This window comes from Eucalyptus grandis, chromosome 3 (genome assembly GCF_016545825.1).
Source record: "Eucalyptus grandis isolate ANBG69807.140 chromosome 3, ASM1654582v1, whole genome shotgun sequence".
Classification (NCBI taxonomy): domain Eukaryota; kingdom Viridiplantae; phylum Streptophyta; class Magnoliopsida; order Myrtales; family Myrtaceae; genus Eucalyptus; species Eucalyptus grandis.
In genome coordinates this window covers 25,305,241-25,324,775 of record NC_052614.1, presented here as the reverse complement: position 1 = coordinate 25,324,775, position 19,535 = coordinate 25,305,241, and the positions used below count along the sequence as shown (strand labels likewise).

Here is a 19,535-nt window from a genome sequence, read left to right as displayed (position 1 = left end):
ATTTATACCTATTGTGTAAGCCCATTTGCATCAACAAATATCCAATTTCCAATCTTTTTATGTGCGTTGCACGCGGTTGGGTAAATAGAAAAATAAAATAAGTGGATGTGTAAAGAAGTGGTTGAAATAGGAACTTATTGAGAGTGTTAATTATCTCTTCTTTTGTCCTTTTATTGTTTATACCATGTATATATTGTAATTTTTTCTTGATCGAAATATATATTGTAATTGTAAGTGAGGTTTGTCTCACTTTAGCTTTCCAATTTTATCCTTATTTTATATATTATCTTTTAAAAGAAGTATCTCATTTTTAGTTCTCCACTTCAATTTATTTGTCTCAACAAGAAACTTTTAAAAGGCAAGAGTTGTAAATCTATAACAAAAATTGCCCACTAACCCACAAAATGGAAAAAAAGAAGAAAAACTATTCAAATTCATTTAAGAAATGCTCATGATGCATGAAGCATGTAGCACGCGTTGGTTCTAGTTTATTTATTGAAGTGAAAACACCATAATGTCTCACTTTTGTGTTTCTTATTGAATCTATAATAAATTTATTTTGCTAATTGTAAATCAAAGAGAAGAAAAAGGTAAAATTTGGCTGAAGAAAAAAAATGACATTAAGGGTGTTTTACGTGTGTACTCGAATAAGTTTTATTTCTATGCGTAACATTGTATGCTACTAATAAAATTCATAACTTCAATTGCACTGAGAAACATGAAAAAAAAATTGAAATTATTTTCTTCTCTTACCAATATACAAATTCTTTCTTGGAAGAAAACATTGAATAGAAATTTTGCTATCTTTACATTAATTGAATATATATATGTGTGTGTGTGTGTGTGTGTGTGTGTGTGTGTGTGTGTGTATTAAAATACAAATAAAAATAAAAGAAAATGAGAGATGCATTATAAATTTCTCACATAGAGTGCAAAGATGAGGTTGCCATTGCATGGAAAATTGTCTGAAAAGTTATAAACCATCCGCCCTTTTATCAATTCTGTAAAATCTTTTAATTATGTCAATTTAATCTTAAATATTCTCACATTTTGCTAATTGAGTTTATCTGGCCAATTTTGGTCGAAAATCGTTAACATAGCTAATTTTTATTTTTTATATATATATTTTAAATTTTCACATTTCCTTTTGCTTTTATTTCTCTCTTTTCCTTTTTTTCCCCTTCTTTCTCTAGCCAGTCACTTGGCCTCGTGAGATTGACCTCGTAGCCTCTAGTAAAGCTCGCCCCGCCACCCACCGGCGAGGCTTGCTCAAGGCCGACCTCATCGACCCTCATATTTGGTCGATCTTAGCCATCTCAAGGCTTGGCGACCGGCTAGAGGGAGAACGGAAAGAAAAGGAAAATAAAAGAACAAAAAAGAATCAAAATTTCGAAAAAAATCAAAATATTATTAAAATCGTCCATATTAGCAATGGCCACATTACATAGGGCAATGACATCCACGTCAGCAATTTTAACTCAAAATTAGTCGAATGGACTCAATTGGCAAAAAATAAAAATGTTTAGAATTGAATTAACAAAAGTGCAATAGGTTCAAGTTTTTTTTTTTTTAACAATTTTCAAACGGACATTGCTAAGATAATGGCAATGTTATTCATGGGGAATAACGGTGCCTTATAGACCATCATTTCCCATTCTATGGGAGAGAGAATATTGTTCCTCTTCTTCCAGATAATGTGGCAAAGAGCACCAAAAGAAAATCGGGTAATGGAATGATAGAAATCCTTACCAAAGAGAAACTTCGAAGCCCAATGAAGATTCTCTGACCAATCCCTATTGCGCCAAGGGAGGTTGCATCTAGCATCCCAAAAGAAGGCAAAGCTCGCAGTGATGCAACAACCAAAAAACATATGATCGATGGAATTTGGCATCAGCTTGCAAAAGGCACACAAAGCATCCCCAATCCTACTGTACAATAGAAGCAAAGCCCGGGTGGGGAGACGGTTCTTGGTAATAAGTCAGAGATTACACTAATATCTCGGAGAGATTACATTGCTCCAGACCAAAGCAACCCAAGAAACCCACATCTTCTTCCTTCTGATGGCATGCCACGCCGAGACAATCGAGAATAAACTAGATGAGATTTCTTGTCAAGTAAAACGATCTGGTACCTGAGAAAGGCTAGGAGGGGCTGGTCCCAAGACTCTAATACTGTCCTGATGGTTTAACCAGACGGCAAAAAAAGGTTAGCTACCATCGTCTATCTGGATAAACCAGAGCTATAAATCAGAGAGTCAGAAAATAGAAGATTTAGAGGGCCTCTCGGGTGCCAGTGGTCAAACCGAAGGAGACCGACAGTCCATCCCCAATCCTCTAGAGGAAGGAGAGACGGAATTCGGTTCTAAGATGGAGGATTCTCTTCCAAGCTCAAGAGCAGAAAGTAGGCTTCCTGATCGGAGAGGAGGAAGCCAAGGCGGGAGGAGGCTGAGAATGGCCCTGATCCAATCGTTCCATCACAGGAGGCACCGAAGGACAGGGATCAGCACAACTTGCAGACGCAGGTTGAGATGGGCCAGCGTCCTTATATAAGATAGAGATGACAAATTTTAGGAGAAGGGAGTCTAAATCTTTAGCAGATAAGTATCATAAATATGCATAAAAGTTTCTTGAATTAATAATAAGAACTTGCAAACTAGATTTTATTCCGAAAGTAATAAAGCCAGCTTGAATTATCTCACAAAAAAAATATAAAATTGATGGCACCATTTCAAGTGCCTGGTGGCAATCCAAAACACCAGCTATTTAAACTTCGTGTGCAGAAAGAACACAAATCCTCATTGACTATAACCTATTTAGGATCATGATAATATCTTAGTTTCCAGACCATAACAGTCAATATTGCTAGAGACAATACGTGAGACAAGCATGCCCTACAAAATGAAGTCTTTGCTAAAGACATCAGACTATCATGAGCGAACTGCATTTCCAAAAGCCATCAATTCACCCAAAAAGGTAGAAGATGATACACTGTTGATCACATATGGATTTCCGACTGCTTATAATGTCATAAAGTGTGCATCTTAAGGGCCACTTCACTTTCTTTCATAACAAAGATATACAGTTGCTCAAGGGCAAAGTGAGACAACACGTCAATCTGGCATCTCGTTCAGTCAAACATAGAACGTTTAAATCTTTAAGTCAAATAGCCAACAAAAGAATATGACAATTAAAGGATCAGACATGGAGTCCTAGAAGGATCAAAAACTGAAAAGCAGAGGATAACAATAAGAAATTGAATGTTAGCACATAAATGCATTTAAACCATCATAAGCAGCTAAACTTTCATAAAACTTCATTCACATGGGAGGGCCACTTGAGTAGGTTCAACCAGATAAAGGGTTCATACAACAATACACACCTATTCAATGAATCATACTGACAACAAGATGTGCAGCATTCTTGTTTTGAAGAAAACTTGAGACTCCTGGAGTCTCTTCATCCATCCTTTGTTAACTAGCAGTCCTTGTAATTACACAAAATAATCATAATGGATCAATCTCTCCCTATGCATAGTGATTTTGATTATTATACAGAATAATTAGAATGAGCAAAGACAAACAACAGTTTACTTATCATTCTTACCCAAAAAAAAAAAAAAAAACAACAGTTTACTTATCATTTACAAAAAAAAAAAAAAAAACAGCTTACTTATCTATAATCCCTATTCCCTATGATCTTGGTAACAGATCACTCTTTTTAACAGGCCTAGTTGCTGTCTAACTTAAATAACGAGGTTGTTATAATCACATAATTAAATTTAATTCTAACGAGGTGAAATATATACTTATCCATAAATGCATTCGAAAAGAAAATCTGTGTTGAATTGCTTGATCATTTGGGTGCAAGACGTTCAAAGTTACGTTAGTGTTGAAGAATTTCTGTTGGAATTTAGTTTTCAGCGTGCGTTCGAGGACTGGACTTGAAAAAAAAATGTCTATATCTTGAAAAAAAAAAATCTCACCACCTCTAACATTAAAAAGGGAAGAAAGACAAAACTATGAAAAACACCCACCCACCAACTCTACCAAAATGACAAAAGACAAAACGTGAAAGTCTTCTTTTCTTGTTTATCACGAACATTCGGAAATGAGGTGCGAATCCTTTTACCCTGTATTCATCAAGACGAAACCCATTTGCCAAAACCAATCTGTATTCCGAGCATCGATCCTCCGAGGTTCGCCGGTCGAAGTACCAAGTTCTCATAGGCCGGGTCCCGAGTTCGAGGCTGGATGGCGACCGAACATCGGGCGCTGGGACCGCAACCCAGTATGCCTACGTCGAAATGTCGGGTTTTCAGGTCTGCAGGCAAGGGTCTCGAAGCGGTAATTGAGTCCTAGAATCGACAGCCTAGTCCTTAGTCTAGGTCTTGATTTCGGGGGCTAGGGTTGGGAGTCCTGGGTCCAATGTAGACAATAGACATTCCGAGTGTCAGGTCGAGGTCCTAAATCTTACATCAATATTCCAAGTCTCCGGCTTAGCTACAGTCCAACTTCAACCCAACACGGCTTGAGCACGGCGATGCGTACACAAAGCCATCAGATCAAGGACCCGGATCGTCGATGAGATCCTAGAGCCAGAAACCTAGATCTGGATGATGGAGACCCCGGTCCAGACAATCGCACTAAACCCCGGACAATCAAGAATGTCGAGGACAATGGCGGGGACCAAAATGAACTCCGCATACGTCTCCCGCTCTTCAAAAGCGAATGTTGGTGCAAAGGTTTTAGACATCTCTAAAATGTGATCTTTCCATCCGCCCCTCGTCTCTCAATGATTCAATCTGTACAAGAAACTTTAAAAGCACAATATTCGGATTGTCCTAGCCAGCTACCGTTCTTTTCTGTGAGGAACCTCAAATTAAGTTTAATTTACTTCTTTTTGTCTTCCATTAAAGTTGCGTTAGGAGATGGGAGAACCAATAATGGAATCGGCGCGCTAGACAACAGGACGCCGTCATCCGTACCATAAATCGATCATTGACTGTCAAGAACATCTAGATTCAAAGCACTACCACGTCAGATCCTGCGTCATCTGTTCGTGCAGCTCCATCTTTTGAACCTTGATGATTCAACCTAATCAATCTAGTAATGTAGATTGCCAATAATTCAAAGCACAGAACCAATAAATTATTGACCAAACTTTTGATTTTCTTGTAGGGAAAAGTGAATTCATTTTCTTCACCAAATAATCCAAGTCCTTATGCCAAGAGAAAAAACGATGCTAGATACCGAAACCCGTCTGCAAGTCAAGCATCCAAAACCCACATGAATGGATTGTAAATGCTCCCTGAATATGCTTTTGCACCAAAAGTTTTTTGGAAATTAGCTTACTCTATAACGCGCAAACAGCAAAAGCGGCCGCTTTTCCATCCGTTGGTTGAATTCTGTACGATGCATCTCAATCAAAAGATCAGCAGGAGGTTGATCGCTTGCCCTAATGAGCCAACTAAATGCAAGTGAAAATATTTAGGCCAGAACAAGGAGAACGAGAAAACTTGCAAGTGAACGTTCTGTCATATCATCTCTGTTTTTTAAGTTCATGCTTTAGCTAACGCGCCTGAGAAGGGGGCGGCATTGATGGAAAGACAAACCTTATCCCACCACAGAAAAGAAAAATTTATAAAAATCACGTTCCAACCCCATCAAAAACCAGGATGGCTTATTGAGATATTGCTATTATGTGAATGTATTCCTTTATGCCTTATAATTTGATACCTGATGCCTCTCAGACAGAGTTGACGGAGTCGTCATCACTCGCATCACTGTCGCTGCTGCTGCTGCTCCCACTGCCACTTCCGCTCCCACTGCTACTGCCAGACGAAGACGTCTGACCATCCCTGCCCTCTGCATTGAGTTGAGCTCTCAGGGCATCTGCTGCATTCTGGCCCTTGTGCCCTTCGTCGCCACTATCGTCCACATCAGCAATCTCATCATCTGAGTCATTGTGACGTGGCTCGTTGGCACCAGATCCAAACTCAACCTTTTGCTCAGCATTGTTTTCGTTGTCCGGCGATCCAGTGCCGAAGAGTTCGTCGATGTCTATGTCTTGATTATCCTCAGCTTCGTAATCTCTGGGGCCTGGAGAGGCAGCAGGGGCACTTGATAGATAGGGTGAATGAGTAGCGGCTCCCTTCGCTGCAGGTTTTGGACCTTTCAAACAATGAATAGCAATTCAGCATTCAAGAATAAAGAGAAGGCCAAAACAAGTACCCAATAAGGCAACCATCTCATGCATCACTTCATTATGCAGTTTTGTGGGAACTTAGGCTCTTTATCCCATATTGAAGTGAGTGACAAATTTTAGATTTCTTGCAAGTGAAAAACAAGAAATGACGGCAAAAGTGGCATAACTTCAAACAAAATATCGAAATTTAATCTTCTAATAACTAACCAAACATTAAGAACAAGGGGTGCCACGGAATGGCCTAAATTTAAAATCAATTAGGTAACTCTTCCTGGATTCCATTTGACAGGAACTAGTTTTTGCTGATGATATTAAAGTTTCCATAGCAATTACTCATCTCAATGCACGCGTTGACATAAAGCTAGAAATGATAATACCAGAAAGAAAAAATACAAAGAAGCCTCTAAACACAGCATACCTGGATTCTGGGGCTCACCAATATCAATCCGTTCCACCTCAACCTGCACAAGTTCAGGAAGAGAGCAATGAGTGAGAGAAGTACACAGACCAAAAAAAAAAAAATCTACTCTAGACGCCGAGTACTACAGCCCCAGCAAAGACATAAATTCAATTTCAGATAAAAAAGACTGGAGAATGAAGATCTGGTACAGGCAGAACTCAAACATAAACTTGGAATATCTTCCCTAGTGTGTCATGGGGAAGAGAATGGATTCAGAATGAGAGTGGTAGTAGTTGTCTACAGAAGAAAGCTTGATGAAATCGAGTTCATTCAGTTTTAAATATGATGCCATTCAAAAGAAAAACAGGAAGAAGAAAAACCAAATAACACCACACATTAAATGACTCCTGAGCTAGATGAAATGTAACCCACTGATTTAGGGTTTGGTCATATCCAAGAGAGGCATAGTGACATTGGAAGCACAGCTAACTGAGACAACAGTTGGGTGGCAGCTCTAATTGATAGGATGGAGACCAGGCCATTGGAGTGAGGATATTTCGCTTGTACAGTAGTTAGGAGCAAAGACTTTCTCTGGCATTGGTGTGCTTTGCTCACCCGATTGGAATGAATGCAGTGAATGAATGAAGGAATGTAATCCGCATCAAGGAGTTCATGTAGAAAATGTATTAAACAAAGTTGACAATGTGAATGATGGGATATGATTACATGAATGGTCTGCCTCCACTGGAAGTTGCAGTATGCCATAAGCATGAGTGTAACATATAAGAAGACTCTAAATGAAAAGAGGAAAAATAAGTTCCTAATGGTAGATAGCACACAGAGTATACAAATGCCGGTCTGGTGATTGGTTCCATATCGAGTTGTCAGGATAGTAGTTTTGCTGTTCCAGGCTGTAATTTAGCACGCAACCAGAGAAGCGATCTAATTGCAGATTGCTGATGAAATAGCATCCTACACATGAGATACTTTGAAAAAGCATTTTACCAATATTGCTATCCTTGTCGTTTGAGAAACCAAGTTGAAGGTTTTTAACTTAGTCAGGTGATGCTGCTTATATTCTCAAGATGATCCTCATGTCCAACCACTCAGTTCTACCAAAGGTCCCATATCCATATCATGCCAACATCATTCAAGTTTTGCTCTTTATCAAGGCACTGTCAACTACTTCCCCATGTGAAGTACTAGATATCAAGCCCAAACGAATAATACTTTTGAAACTCGGGGTGCACAACTCATGCCTGTTTTCCCCATTTCCTATAAATTCTTGAAATTACCTCATGTACTGTGTAATTAACAACATTAGAACACACTCCACTGTCAGATTTTACACTGCCAGAATCAAAATTATAAATCCATAGACATACAATGCTAGGCTTGCTAGCCAACTCCAGTTAACAATTAGAACTTTGTACTTGAATTGATAAGGCTTAGAACTTTTTCTTTCAGGATTTTTTGGAGAGACTGCCGCTACTAAGATGGAGATCCTACTCAGGATTGATTTATAGCGCTACTTGATTGAGTACTAGATTGAATCAACAAAGGAGCGGCATCACATAGCTGAGTTCAAAAGATTAATGATTGTTCAATAGGGATATTTCTTCCATCGAGCCTCTCAATCCGTCACTATAACTAGAGAAGCAGAAAGATTTACTATCCCTATCCAATGAGCAGATCTTAAATGTGTAAAGTTTTGATAAGTTATTCTAAACATCTATTGAACATCTAGGTAACCAAACCTTAAGAAAGTCCATATATATAAAGTGTGCATCTTAAGGGCCACTTCACTTTCTTTCATAACAAAGATATACAGTTGCTCATGGGCAAAGTGAGACAACACATCAATCTGGCATCTTGTTTAGTCAGACATAGAAAGTTTAAATCTCTAAGTCAAATAGCCAACAAAAGAATATGACAATTCAAGGATCAGACATGGAGTCCTAGAAGGAACAAAAACTGAAAAGCAGAGGATAACAATAAGAAATTGAATATTACCACATAAATGCATCTAAACCATCATAAGTAGTTAAACTTTCATAAAACTTCATTCACATGGGAGGACCAAAGGGTTACTTCATTCACATGGGAGAACCAAAGGGTTACTTCATTCACATGGGAGGACCAAAGGGTTACTTCATTCACATGGGAGAACCAAAGGGTTACTTCATTCACATGGGAGGACCAAAGGGTTCGTACAACAATACACACCTATTCAATGAATCATACTAACAACAAGATGTGCAGCATTCTTGTTCTAAAGGAAACTTGAGACCCCTGGAGTCTCTTCATCCATCCTTTGTTAACTAGCGGTCCTTGTAATTACACAAAATAATCATAATGGATCAATCTCTCCCTATGCATAATGATTTTGATTATTATACAGAATAATTAGAATCAGCAGAAACAAACAACAGTTTACTTATCCTTTACCAAAAAAAAAAAAAAAACAACAGTTTACTTATCTATAATCCCTATTCCCTATGATCTTGGTAATAGATCACTCTTTTTAATAAGCCAAATAATTAGTGACTGACTAACTTAACTAAGCAATTGGACTTACCGGAACGGCTGGAAATGTATTCCGAGAAGAATGTGCTGGTTTTACAACCTTTGCCACCGGAGATAACCGAGGCTCCACTGCTGGCCCAGAATGAACAGCTGCAGAAGCAGCAGAAGAAGCAGCCGCCACAGACTCACCAGGAAGGCGAACGTGACGCAGCTGCTTCACAGCTCGATGGAGTCGTTCCAATCGGAATGTCTCACCATCGAAGAACAACACAGCATCATTCTCCTTGTAATCTTCGCTGCTACCCTCAAATGCCACTTTGGGCTTTCCTGGTTGATTATTTTGAAACTCCACAGAAACCCGGTTCTCCTTATTCTTTTGCATTGTACCCTTCTTCGTCTTATCGATAGAAGCGGGTTTAAATTCATCTGGAGAAATGCAAATAAACAAAAGTTCAAGAAAGAGTAACTAGCAATGAATACATTGCATCACTACAACTCATCACATACACACACATCAATGCAGAAATCCTCACACTACATCAACTTCTTAGTTCCTGCTATCCAATGATTCCCAACAAGAACAAATTAGACAAGTATGAAATAAGGGGGAAAAGTACCAAAGACATTAAAAAGAACACTTTTTTTTTCAAATCCAACCATTTAGAATTCAAGAAACAACGTCCCTAAGCTTCATTACACATCCAGAGCAATCATCTCCTCTCCAACTCCATCTCCTCCACCAATCTCCAATCCTTCAGATTTCCAGGCACATCAATCATCTCTTCAACCGATCACAACAATGCCAACACACCCACGGATCACCTCAGGCGAACAAGACAGACCACGGGATAAAATGGGCAAAAGTCTTAAACACTTACATCGGAGGGTACAGTACTTGTTGGAAGAATCGTGCTTGAACGAAGGCCCGAGGGTCAGATTGTACCAGCGATCGGGCTGAGGAGCCGTCCCGGGCTCATCCCTGTCCTTAGCCATACCTTCTTTTCCAACTCTTAGAGAAGAAAAGATCAAGACCGACGGCTGCTGCTCTCGCCCCCCTTCTTCGCCTCGGTTCAAATCAAGCCGATGATGGGTATCCGAGACGACCCGGACGGGACCCACGTTCTTCTTCTACGCGGACGACCATGTTCTTGACTCGACGTCGGTGATTCGCTCGTCTCGAATCGGTCGTGATCCCGAAGCTCCGTCCGATCAGAGTCGGCTGGCTCTTTCGGTCGCTGCGGTCAGACTCCCGACAAATTTTTGGTCTTAGTATATAAAGTTTCGGAACCTCGATGATGAGTGACGAGGATTCGCGGCCTTCTGCGGGGGTCCTCCTTCCTTCCTCCCTCCTCTCCTCTCCCGTTTTTTGGCTCCTTCTCCTCCGCAGCTGAAACCCTGGCCACGCGAAGCGCAGACCAGTAGGTTGGGGAGAGGATCCGACGATCGGGTCCGGGTTCAGGCCGGTTTTCCGGGTCGGATGGACCGGGAGATTCTGGGCCCAACCGGTTGGCCGATGCTTTTCCCCTGTTTTGGACTCACGCGAGGAGAAAAGCAGCTGCCCTTTACAAGAAAGTTTGTCGACAAAAGTGAAGGGAGCGAGACAAGGACCTGCCGGGAGTACATGGAGGACGAGAAGCAAACTTGAAACCTTAGGACCAGCTGAGGTACGGTCGGTTCCCCGTATGTGAAATTGGACTGGTTGGTTTGGGCTGGCTCCCAAGTGCGATATGCAATCTTCTACTCGGTCTTCTTTTGCTATTTTCCTTCCGTGCAACAATGGATTGTGAATTTATATTTCGATACATGAATGAGTGAGTTTTATTGAGAATGTATCTATTTCAACAAAACTTTTGATTTGAACACAACTTATATTCTAATTAGGACTCGGTCATCATTTGAGCCTATCGACACCAGCGAATGTGTGATTTGCAATCTTCTACTCGGTCTTCCTTTGCTATTTTTCTTGGTGTGATCATGGAAAGCTTCTATTATAATTTTGATTCTCTATACATTCAATCTACCCCCACTAAGCACAGCCCCACCGTCAGCCGCCGCAAAGAAAAGCAGAGAGCTAGAAAGAGAGAGACTTAGAGAGAGCTAACTCTTCTTCAATCCCTCCCCAAAATCACTGGAACATTGGAACATTTTAGGCGGGACATTGGAACATTTTAGGCTTTCTTAGGAAAGCTGATTGACAAGCTTCTGTATACCCAAAATCATGCTCTTTTAAATGCAAGTTCCGCTTTATTTACATGAGATCTCCACTTTCCCTTCAACTTTATCATTCCTTTTGTTTGATTGGAGGGTTTTAGTTCTCTTGCGGCTGTGTGAAATGAGTGAGCATTTGAAGGTTTTTCTTTTGGATGATTCTGGTTTTTATGGACATTTGGTCTAGTCCATCCAAGGTGTAATTTGGCATATTGCAGAACCTGTGTGTTGTTTAGGGTTGTGTCCGATCTTTTGTGCTCATTTCAAGAGTGCAAACATGTATATGTGTGCGTACAGGGCCACGTAAGCCTAGTTCTAATGGCTATGGCGTTGTGCCTTATATTGTTGAGGTCATATTTGATTTAGTGGACGTCCTTGTTGAGCAGCCTCAATAAAACACTCTCAAAGTCTCTAACCTGTGGAGAGGAATGCGGTCCTCTACTCTTTCTGGAAAAATTTTGTTTGAAACAGGTCGTACTGCTCTGCCCTCTATTCTCTGAGAATGCCGCCATCATTTCTGGTAGATCATTGGATCTCACCTTCTGTTGATTGTTAATTTATGTCCTAAGTGGTTTCTAATTTTCGAAGATGGGGACTACCACTTTGAATGGATTTGTTAATAGCCTTGGATGTCCATGGGGGGTGGAAATTTCAGACACAGAATGAGAACATTCCCTGACGGGAATTTATTGATATGTTCTGAACAGGTTCTTATGAAAATCAAGTCTTCTTCATACTAATCAATTTTGAAATTAATTTAGCAATGATACAATATAAAATTGATGTGAATATGATGACAGGACATGAATTCCCTCCACTACATGAGGTATTGATTGAAATGTCATATTGGATGCATTGAGATGCTCCACTTTGCGACCTGTTTATATATTCTATTGCTGATCGGCATTTAAAGGGAGTGAAGGGTACTTATCTAGACTAGAGAATTTTTTTTTTTTTTTTTTTTTGGTTTGACGTTTGACCCTTTTCATAATTGGTCCCAATTCACTTGTCTGTCGCATCTTTCTGCATTGATAGAGCAAGCATGTTAGAACCAGGTATTTGGAAATGATCCTCAGCTTTGGGTCTGTGTTCCCTCCTTACACAGATGCACAAATGTTGGGCTTCAATCTCATCTGCTGGGTTTGTTTTCTGTCCTGTTTTCATTTTATTATTGTAATAGCGTTGTCATCTTTGTTGTTTCTATAGAGTGACGTCTTTACTGATTGCCTGCTAACAATCGGGATGCCAAGCATCTGTGCTGGGGTGGTAATGTCAAATGGTCAAGATACTAGTTATTTTTTACTAGGGGTGATCGGTTCCACCTTGGAACCGGGAACCGGACCGGGAAAACCAGTTCCCAATTTGGGAACCATGGACCGGACCATCGGTTCCGGTCCAGTCCGGTTCGGTCCAATAGGATCGGCACTTTCTTTTTTCACTAAATAACAACCAATCATTAAAGAACGACCATGCTCCGGACCGATTAATCCAATTCGGTTCCCGGGCGATCTAATAAAACTACTCACACACATTTTCATGTGCAAAATATTCAAACTTCACTTGTATGAATATTAATCATAATTTATGTGTTTCACTCTTAATTTTAAGCATAAAAGCCATGAACAATTTGAGTAAAATATGTGCTTGGCTTAGGTTTTATAGACAATCTCTCTTCTATGCTTTGAATGTTTAGTCGATGTCGGACTCTTTGAGGCTTGAAGTGCCGTGCCGTTTGCAAGTGAGGGGAGCAAGAGAGAGAGTGAGCATGAGGAGCTCCTAAAGCCTATCCCACATCAAGTAGAAGATAAAACTAACAAATAAGTTTTCTAAGAATTTTGGTGGTCTCTTGGCCATATAAGAAGTTGTTACCTCAATTGCAATTTCGATTGTAACAAGTTTCATATATAATATATGCGTTTATATATTATATGTATATAAATTATATATAAAAAAAAAAATTAGTCCGGACCGCCGACCGTGGAAACCGCCCAAAACCGGCCAGTCCGGTCCGATCTTGTCCCGGTTCGGGCGGTTTCCATTGCACACCCCTATGGTCATCGGTTTCCATTGCGAGCTAATTGAAATTTGTGCAGGTTTCGTGTGTCATCGGTGAGCAAGTTTCTTTCTATTGGTATTTTTGCGGGAGCGTGATTGTTTGTGCAAGTGTGTATGTGAATAAAAGTGGACTACAATGACAAGGGAGTATAGGTAAAAAGGAACCTTTATTATGGAAATTGATATTACAAGAGAAGGGAGTGTTTTCTGGTTTTTCGGCTACAAGGAACAACAGACATCCAACTCCTATTTATAGGCGTGAGCACCGCCTTCCTCCACCGACATTAGTACAAAAATCAATATAAAATTACAAGTTTGCTTTTTATCTCCTGCTTGTGCGGCTTCTTCCACATCTTCTGGTCTCTTCTCAATTTTTCTGCATTTTCCTATTCCCAGTAGCTTTTGTTGACTTTTCCTTTGCTTTTCTTTTGTCTATTTGCTGCCCACGTACCAGAAAGTTCTTCATTATTTGAGAGTTTTCTTGCCTTTTTCTTGCATGCACATGTACTAAAAATTTCTCCAACGTACTAGAATCTTCAACTTTGTCTTGAACACATTGTTGCCGCCATTTTTCTTTCTTGTGCAGTCTAGTGTAGTCTAAAATTTTCTAAAAATGGATCACTTTTTTAACACTCCTCCTTGATCCATTTTTGTGATACTCCAAGCATGCTTCTCAATGTTTCGAATTTTGCTGTTGGTAGTGCTTTAATAAATATGTCCGCAATTTGATCTTCAGTCTTACAATACTTTAGCTTGATCTCTCATTTGCTTTGCACTTCACGGATGAAGTGATATTTTATATCAATATGTTTCGTCTTTCCATGAAAGACTGGATTTTTTGATATTGCAATCGCGGACTTGTTGTCGCAAAATATTGGCGTTGATTCCATTTGTGGTTCTGCAATGTCTTCTAAAATTCTTCGAAGCCATATTGCATGACTAGTAGTTATAGCAACCGCAACATATTCTACTTCTACAGTGGATTGTGCCACTGAGTCTTGTTTTTTTAAATATCCATGAAAATATTCCAGAATCTAATGTGAATGCATAACCAGTTGTGCTCTTCCTGCCATCAGATGATCCTGCCCAATCGCTATCAGTATAACCGATCAACTTAGTTGTTGCACTACGTCGGTACCAAATACCATAATCAATGGTTCCTCGTAAGTATCTTAGAATTCTCCTGGCGGCTCCAAAATGAATTTGGCTTGGACTCTGCATAAACTGTGATAGTAAACTTGTCGCGTACATAATATCTGGCCATGTAGCAGTAAGATATAGTAGACTCCCAATTAGGCTTTTGTAGAATGAAGCGTCTGCCTTTTCAGCTTCATCTTTTTTTAGTAGTTTTTCGTTCATCACAAGTGGTGTTGCCACTGTTTTGCAATTCCTCATCTTGAATTTTTCAAAGGAGCTTTTCTACATATTTCTTTTGCGAGATGAAAATTCCTTCATCTTGATTGACTTCAATACCGAGGAAATAGTTCATCAAGCCCAAGTCCATCATCAACTAACTGTTGGCTATGCCCCAGAACAAAATGGAGCAACTGAAAGAAAAAATAGAACTATCATGGAGATGGCAAGGTCCATGCTAAAGGAGAAAGGCTTTCCCAACACTTTTTGGGCAGAAGCAGTTTATACTACAGTATACCTGTTAAACAGGTGTCCAGCTAAAGCTGTTCAAAATAAAACACCAGTCGAAGCATGGAGTGGACGGAAGCCTTCAGCAAAGCATACGTCCACATCCCTGCTCAAAAAATGAGTAAGTTAGATGAAAAGACAGAAAATGAATATTCCTTGGCTACAGTGACCAATCAAAAGGCTATCGGATTTACAACCTAAGAACTAAGAAACTTGTGATTAGTCGAGATGTCGAGTTCGACGAGAATGCTGCTTGGAATTGGGAGGACAAGAAGATTGAGAATAAGTATATCACCTTGCCAGACATACCACCTACTCAAGAGGAGTCAACATCTCAAGAAGAAGGAGAAGCACCAGATTCCACCACTCATGACATAACTCCACCAAGCTCTCCAAGAGTAACGCAAGAAGAATCTACTCCAGAGTCTCCACTACTAAGGGTAAAAGTCCAATACTAAGGGTAAAAGCCCTTAGAAGAATTTATGACACATGCAACTTTGCTATTTTGGAACCAGAAAACTACGAACAAGCATCCAAAGATGAAGTATGGAGAAAAGCCATGGAGGAAGAGATCAAGATGATCGAGACAAATGAAACTTGGGAGCTTGTCGATCGACCCGAAGACAAAGAGATCATTGGCATCAAGTGGGTCTACAAGACGAAGCTCAACGCGGATGGATCAATCCAGAAGCATAAAGCAAGGCTTGTGGCAAAAGGATACTTGCAACAACCAGGTATCGACTATACTGAAACTTTTGCTCCTGTCGCTCGCCTTGATATTATTCGAGCCCTAGCGGCACAAAAAGAATGGAAGATCTATCAACTAGATGTAAAATCAGCATTCCTAAATGGATATCTTCAAGAAGAAATTTATGTAGCTCAACTAGAAAGCTTTATCCTCAAAGGCCAAGAAGAGAAAGTTCTCAAAAAACAAGCACCACGTGCATGGTATGGTAGAATTGATGAATACTTCATCAAGCAATGATTCAGGAGGAATATGAGTGATATTCAAGCAAGGATTCAGGAGGAATATGAGTGAGCCGACACTCTACATCAAGACCCATGGTAAGTCCGACACTTTCATTGTCTCTTTATATGTAGATGATCTCATAAATGCAGGAAACAATGAGACAATGATCCGAGAAATTAAAGAAGAAATGATGAAGACATTGTTTGTGCAAGTGTGAATAAAAGTGGACTACAATGGCAAGGGAGTATAGGTAAAAAGGAACCTTTATTATGGAAGAGAAGGGAGTGTTTTGTTTTCTGGTTTTTCGGCTACAAGGAACAACAGACATTCAACTCCTAATTTATAGGCGTGAGCACCGCCTTCCTCCACCGACATTAGTACAAAAATCAATATAAAATTACAAGTTTGCTTTTTATCTCTCGCTTGTGCGGCTTCTTCCACATCTTCTGGTCTCTTCTCAATTTTTCTGCATTTTTCTATTCCCAGCAGCTTTTGTTGACTTTTCTTTGCTTTTCTTTTGTCTATTTGCTGCCTACGTGGTCTGCTGTCCACGTACCAGAAAGTTCTTCATTATTTGAGAGTTTTCTTGCCTTCTTCTTGCATGCACATGTCCTAGAAATTTCTCGAACGTACTAGAATCTTCAACTTTGTCTTGAACACATTGTTGCCGCCATTTTTCTTTCTTGTGTAGTCTAGTGTAGCCTAAAATTTTCTAAAAATGGATCACTTTTTTAACACTTTCATTTCCATTGCCTCTTCCAATAGGATGTAGAGAATTTCTTTTTGGGGGAAGGGTTTTTTTTTTTTTTTTTTTTTTGGGGGGGAGGGGTCGGTGTTAGTGTAACTTTTGCTTTATTTCCTTGATCTGGATCTCTTCAAATTTTCTCCTACTCAACTAAATTGTTCCTTTGGCTTTAGTTTGTTGTCTTTTCAGTCTAGTAATGGTCGACAGTATGTGTTGGAATATATCGACTCTTAATGTGTTCAAGCCCTCCATTTTTCTTTGTTTGGATGTTTTCTTTTGTGTGAAGAGCCTACTTCATCCGATGTATAAATGATGTCATATTGCAAACCAGTGTGCTGTTTAGCAACTGAGCTTTTTCCAAAATCTTTGGACTCATGGTATGATCACATGCATGTGCTTGTTGGTTTATGGTTTTGCTGTGGTATTAAGGTCATCTGTGATTGAGTGGATATGCTAGCAATTTTTTTCTCAAGCACTCTCAACCATTTGAGAGAAATTTGTGCTTTCTCAGGAAGGGTTTTGAGCATTTAAGAATGCTGCCGTCACATTAGGGAAGACCATTATCTTGCTTCTTCTCTGGGTTACTAATTGATGTACTACATATATAATTCTGACATTTTCAAATGATGGTGGAAATCAAGCAGCGGGAATCGGTTTTTGACGTCTTGAGTTGTTAATCCAAGGAAGCAATGGGGTACTCCCTTTTTAAGTATGATTCAATCGATTGTGGACTTAAAAACTGTCGTAGATGTGTGCCACTGTTGGTCAGCATTCAAAGGGACTTTAAGATATTCTGTTTGTCCTAGACTTCCTGCTAGAGTCAGGTATTCAAAAGCCATCCTCCTCTCACCAGCTCTTTTTGTGTGTGCTTGTTCGCATATGCATAATGAGAAAGCTCAGCTGCCACAGAATAGGGTCTAACGAATCTGGTTTGCATTCTGGGATTTAACATCTTGTGGAGTTCTATTGCTACTTTGGTTCCTGTATGCTCGTGAGGTCACCAAGACAACAGCAATTACTCCTCTCAGCCATCCTGTTCTTCTTCTGTAATCTGGTCTGTAACTATACGGTTGCTGTCCTGTTCTTCTTAGCAGGGTAGTCACATTGGTGGACCTCACACGAGACTTGCCAATGGACATGCCTTGCTCTAGTTCTTCACGTCTCTGAGGAAGACAGTGAAACAAGGAAGGGAAGATGCAGAAAGAAAATGTGCTGAAGAATGTCTTGGTTGAATAACACTCAGTTCGAGTTTTGGGCAAGCCAACGAGTGCTGGGCTGTTTGATCTCCTATAGGGCTAGTCTTCATCAGTCTTCTTTGATGAAGAACGATCAAACCTACTAAATCAACTTACAGGTTTACAAAAGCAGAAGCTCTCATGGTGTCAGCGAATATTCTTTCCAGCTCTGATGCCATTGAAAAGAAAGTTTTGAACTGTGATTTGGTTATATACCGTTCCCTGAAACTGAACTCTCTTTTGGAAAACATGTCTGATTACTGTGGCTACAATGACCAACCTTTACTAGAGACATTTTGAATCAGTATTTGACTGCAACCATTGGTCAAACAATGTCACCTCGTCCTTCTTACCCCAATCTAAGACTTGATTGCTTGAAATTTCAGAATCGGAAAGAGAATGATAGGAACTCAGTAACTACAAAAATAGCATCTTTATTCTGGTGTATTTGGAAAGGAACATAAGGGGACATCTTCCAAAAAGAGGTTTTGCAGAGAGTTAAAAATAGCTCTAGAAGAATTCTTCAGACTTCAAGTGATGGTTCGAGTGAAGCATGTAATGGCAAGAAAGGGGCAACTAAAGCTGATGAAGGAAAGAAGAGGAAGAACCCAGATGGTAACTGGATTACAGAAAAGCAATGGAGGGTCAATCGACAGTGCAAGAGAGCATCAAGAAACAGACTGCAGAAAAGGACCTTGTCAGAGTCTGGATTGTGTTTCGGTAAGTTGAATAATTTTGGTAGAATGAATGCTGATCACAGACCAAAAACGCGACCGAACTCTTAACAGGTTTTACTCACTGGGCTGCTATGTGCTAGCTAGGATGAATTTGGGTGTAGAATTGGGTTTCAGAAACCGTGGGTGCTTTGATGAGTGTGCTAATTTGCGATGCACAGAAGAACCTCCATGAGCTGGTGCTGATGTGATATGTCCATAATAAGATGTATTGCTTGCAGCCTTAGAGAAAATGCAACTGAACTTGAACTTGCCAATGAATACTGCTGCTTTACTGTGTTAGAGAAAATGCTACTGAACTTGAACTTGCCAATAAAGACTGCTGCTTTACCGTGACTGCAACATTACAGCATTCCGAGATGAGAAGATGGTGGTCGTGTGGAGGAAAGTTAAACCACAGACATCATATCTCACTTATAGAGAAGAAATATGGAGATGACCCCAATCTATTTGATTCAATCCACAAGTGAATCTGACGGACTAGCCATTCGTCACGGCCTACTGAACATTTTCTAGTGCAGAATCGGATGTGGACAGATATTCACGGAGCCAGGGCAATTATGGACCAACAGTGAAGAAAAATCGCACATGTGAGCCATTATCTGTAAAGGTTTCAAGGAGTGCTGAACAGACTTATTAGTGAAGAAGCAAGAACTGATGTGTGATCACAATATAAGAGATTTATCTCCAAAAGCAAAAGGAAAAGAAGAGGATTGAAACGGAAGATTCATCTAGAAATCATCACTAGACTCTTGCCACTTTCAGATGAAACTTCCATCCTGGGCTGTCCGCCTTCTGTTTCTGCTGTGATGAAATCT

General features: G+C 39.9%; 1 protein-coding gene across 1 annotated transcript; it reads right to left on the bottom strand.

The window, feature by feature from the left end:
• Window positions 1–5,498: 5,498 nt before the first annotated feature.
• Window positions 5,499–10,626, bottom strand: LOC104437015 (ELL-associated factor 1). The gene is made up of 4 exons (XM_010049867.3): window positions 10,008–10,626; window positions 9,182–9,555; window positions 6,622–6,664; window positions 5,499–6,169 (listed from the first exon to the last, which is right to left on the bottom strand). The coding sequence occupies exons 1-4, from the start codon at window positions 10,120–10,122 to the stop codon at window positions 5,745–5,747; spliced, it is 957 nt and encodes a 318-aa protein (XP_010048169.1). The 5' UTR covers window positions 10,123–10,626; the 3' UTR covers window positions 5,499–5,744.
• Between the last annotated feature and the right edge of the window lie 8,909 nt (window positions 10,627–19,535).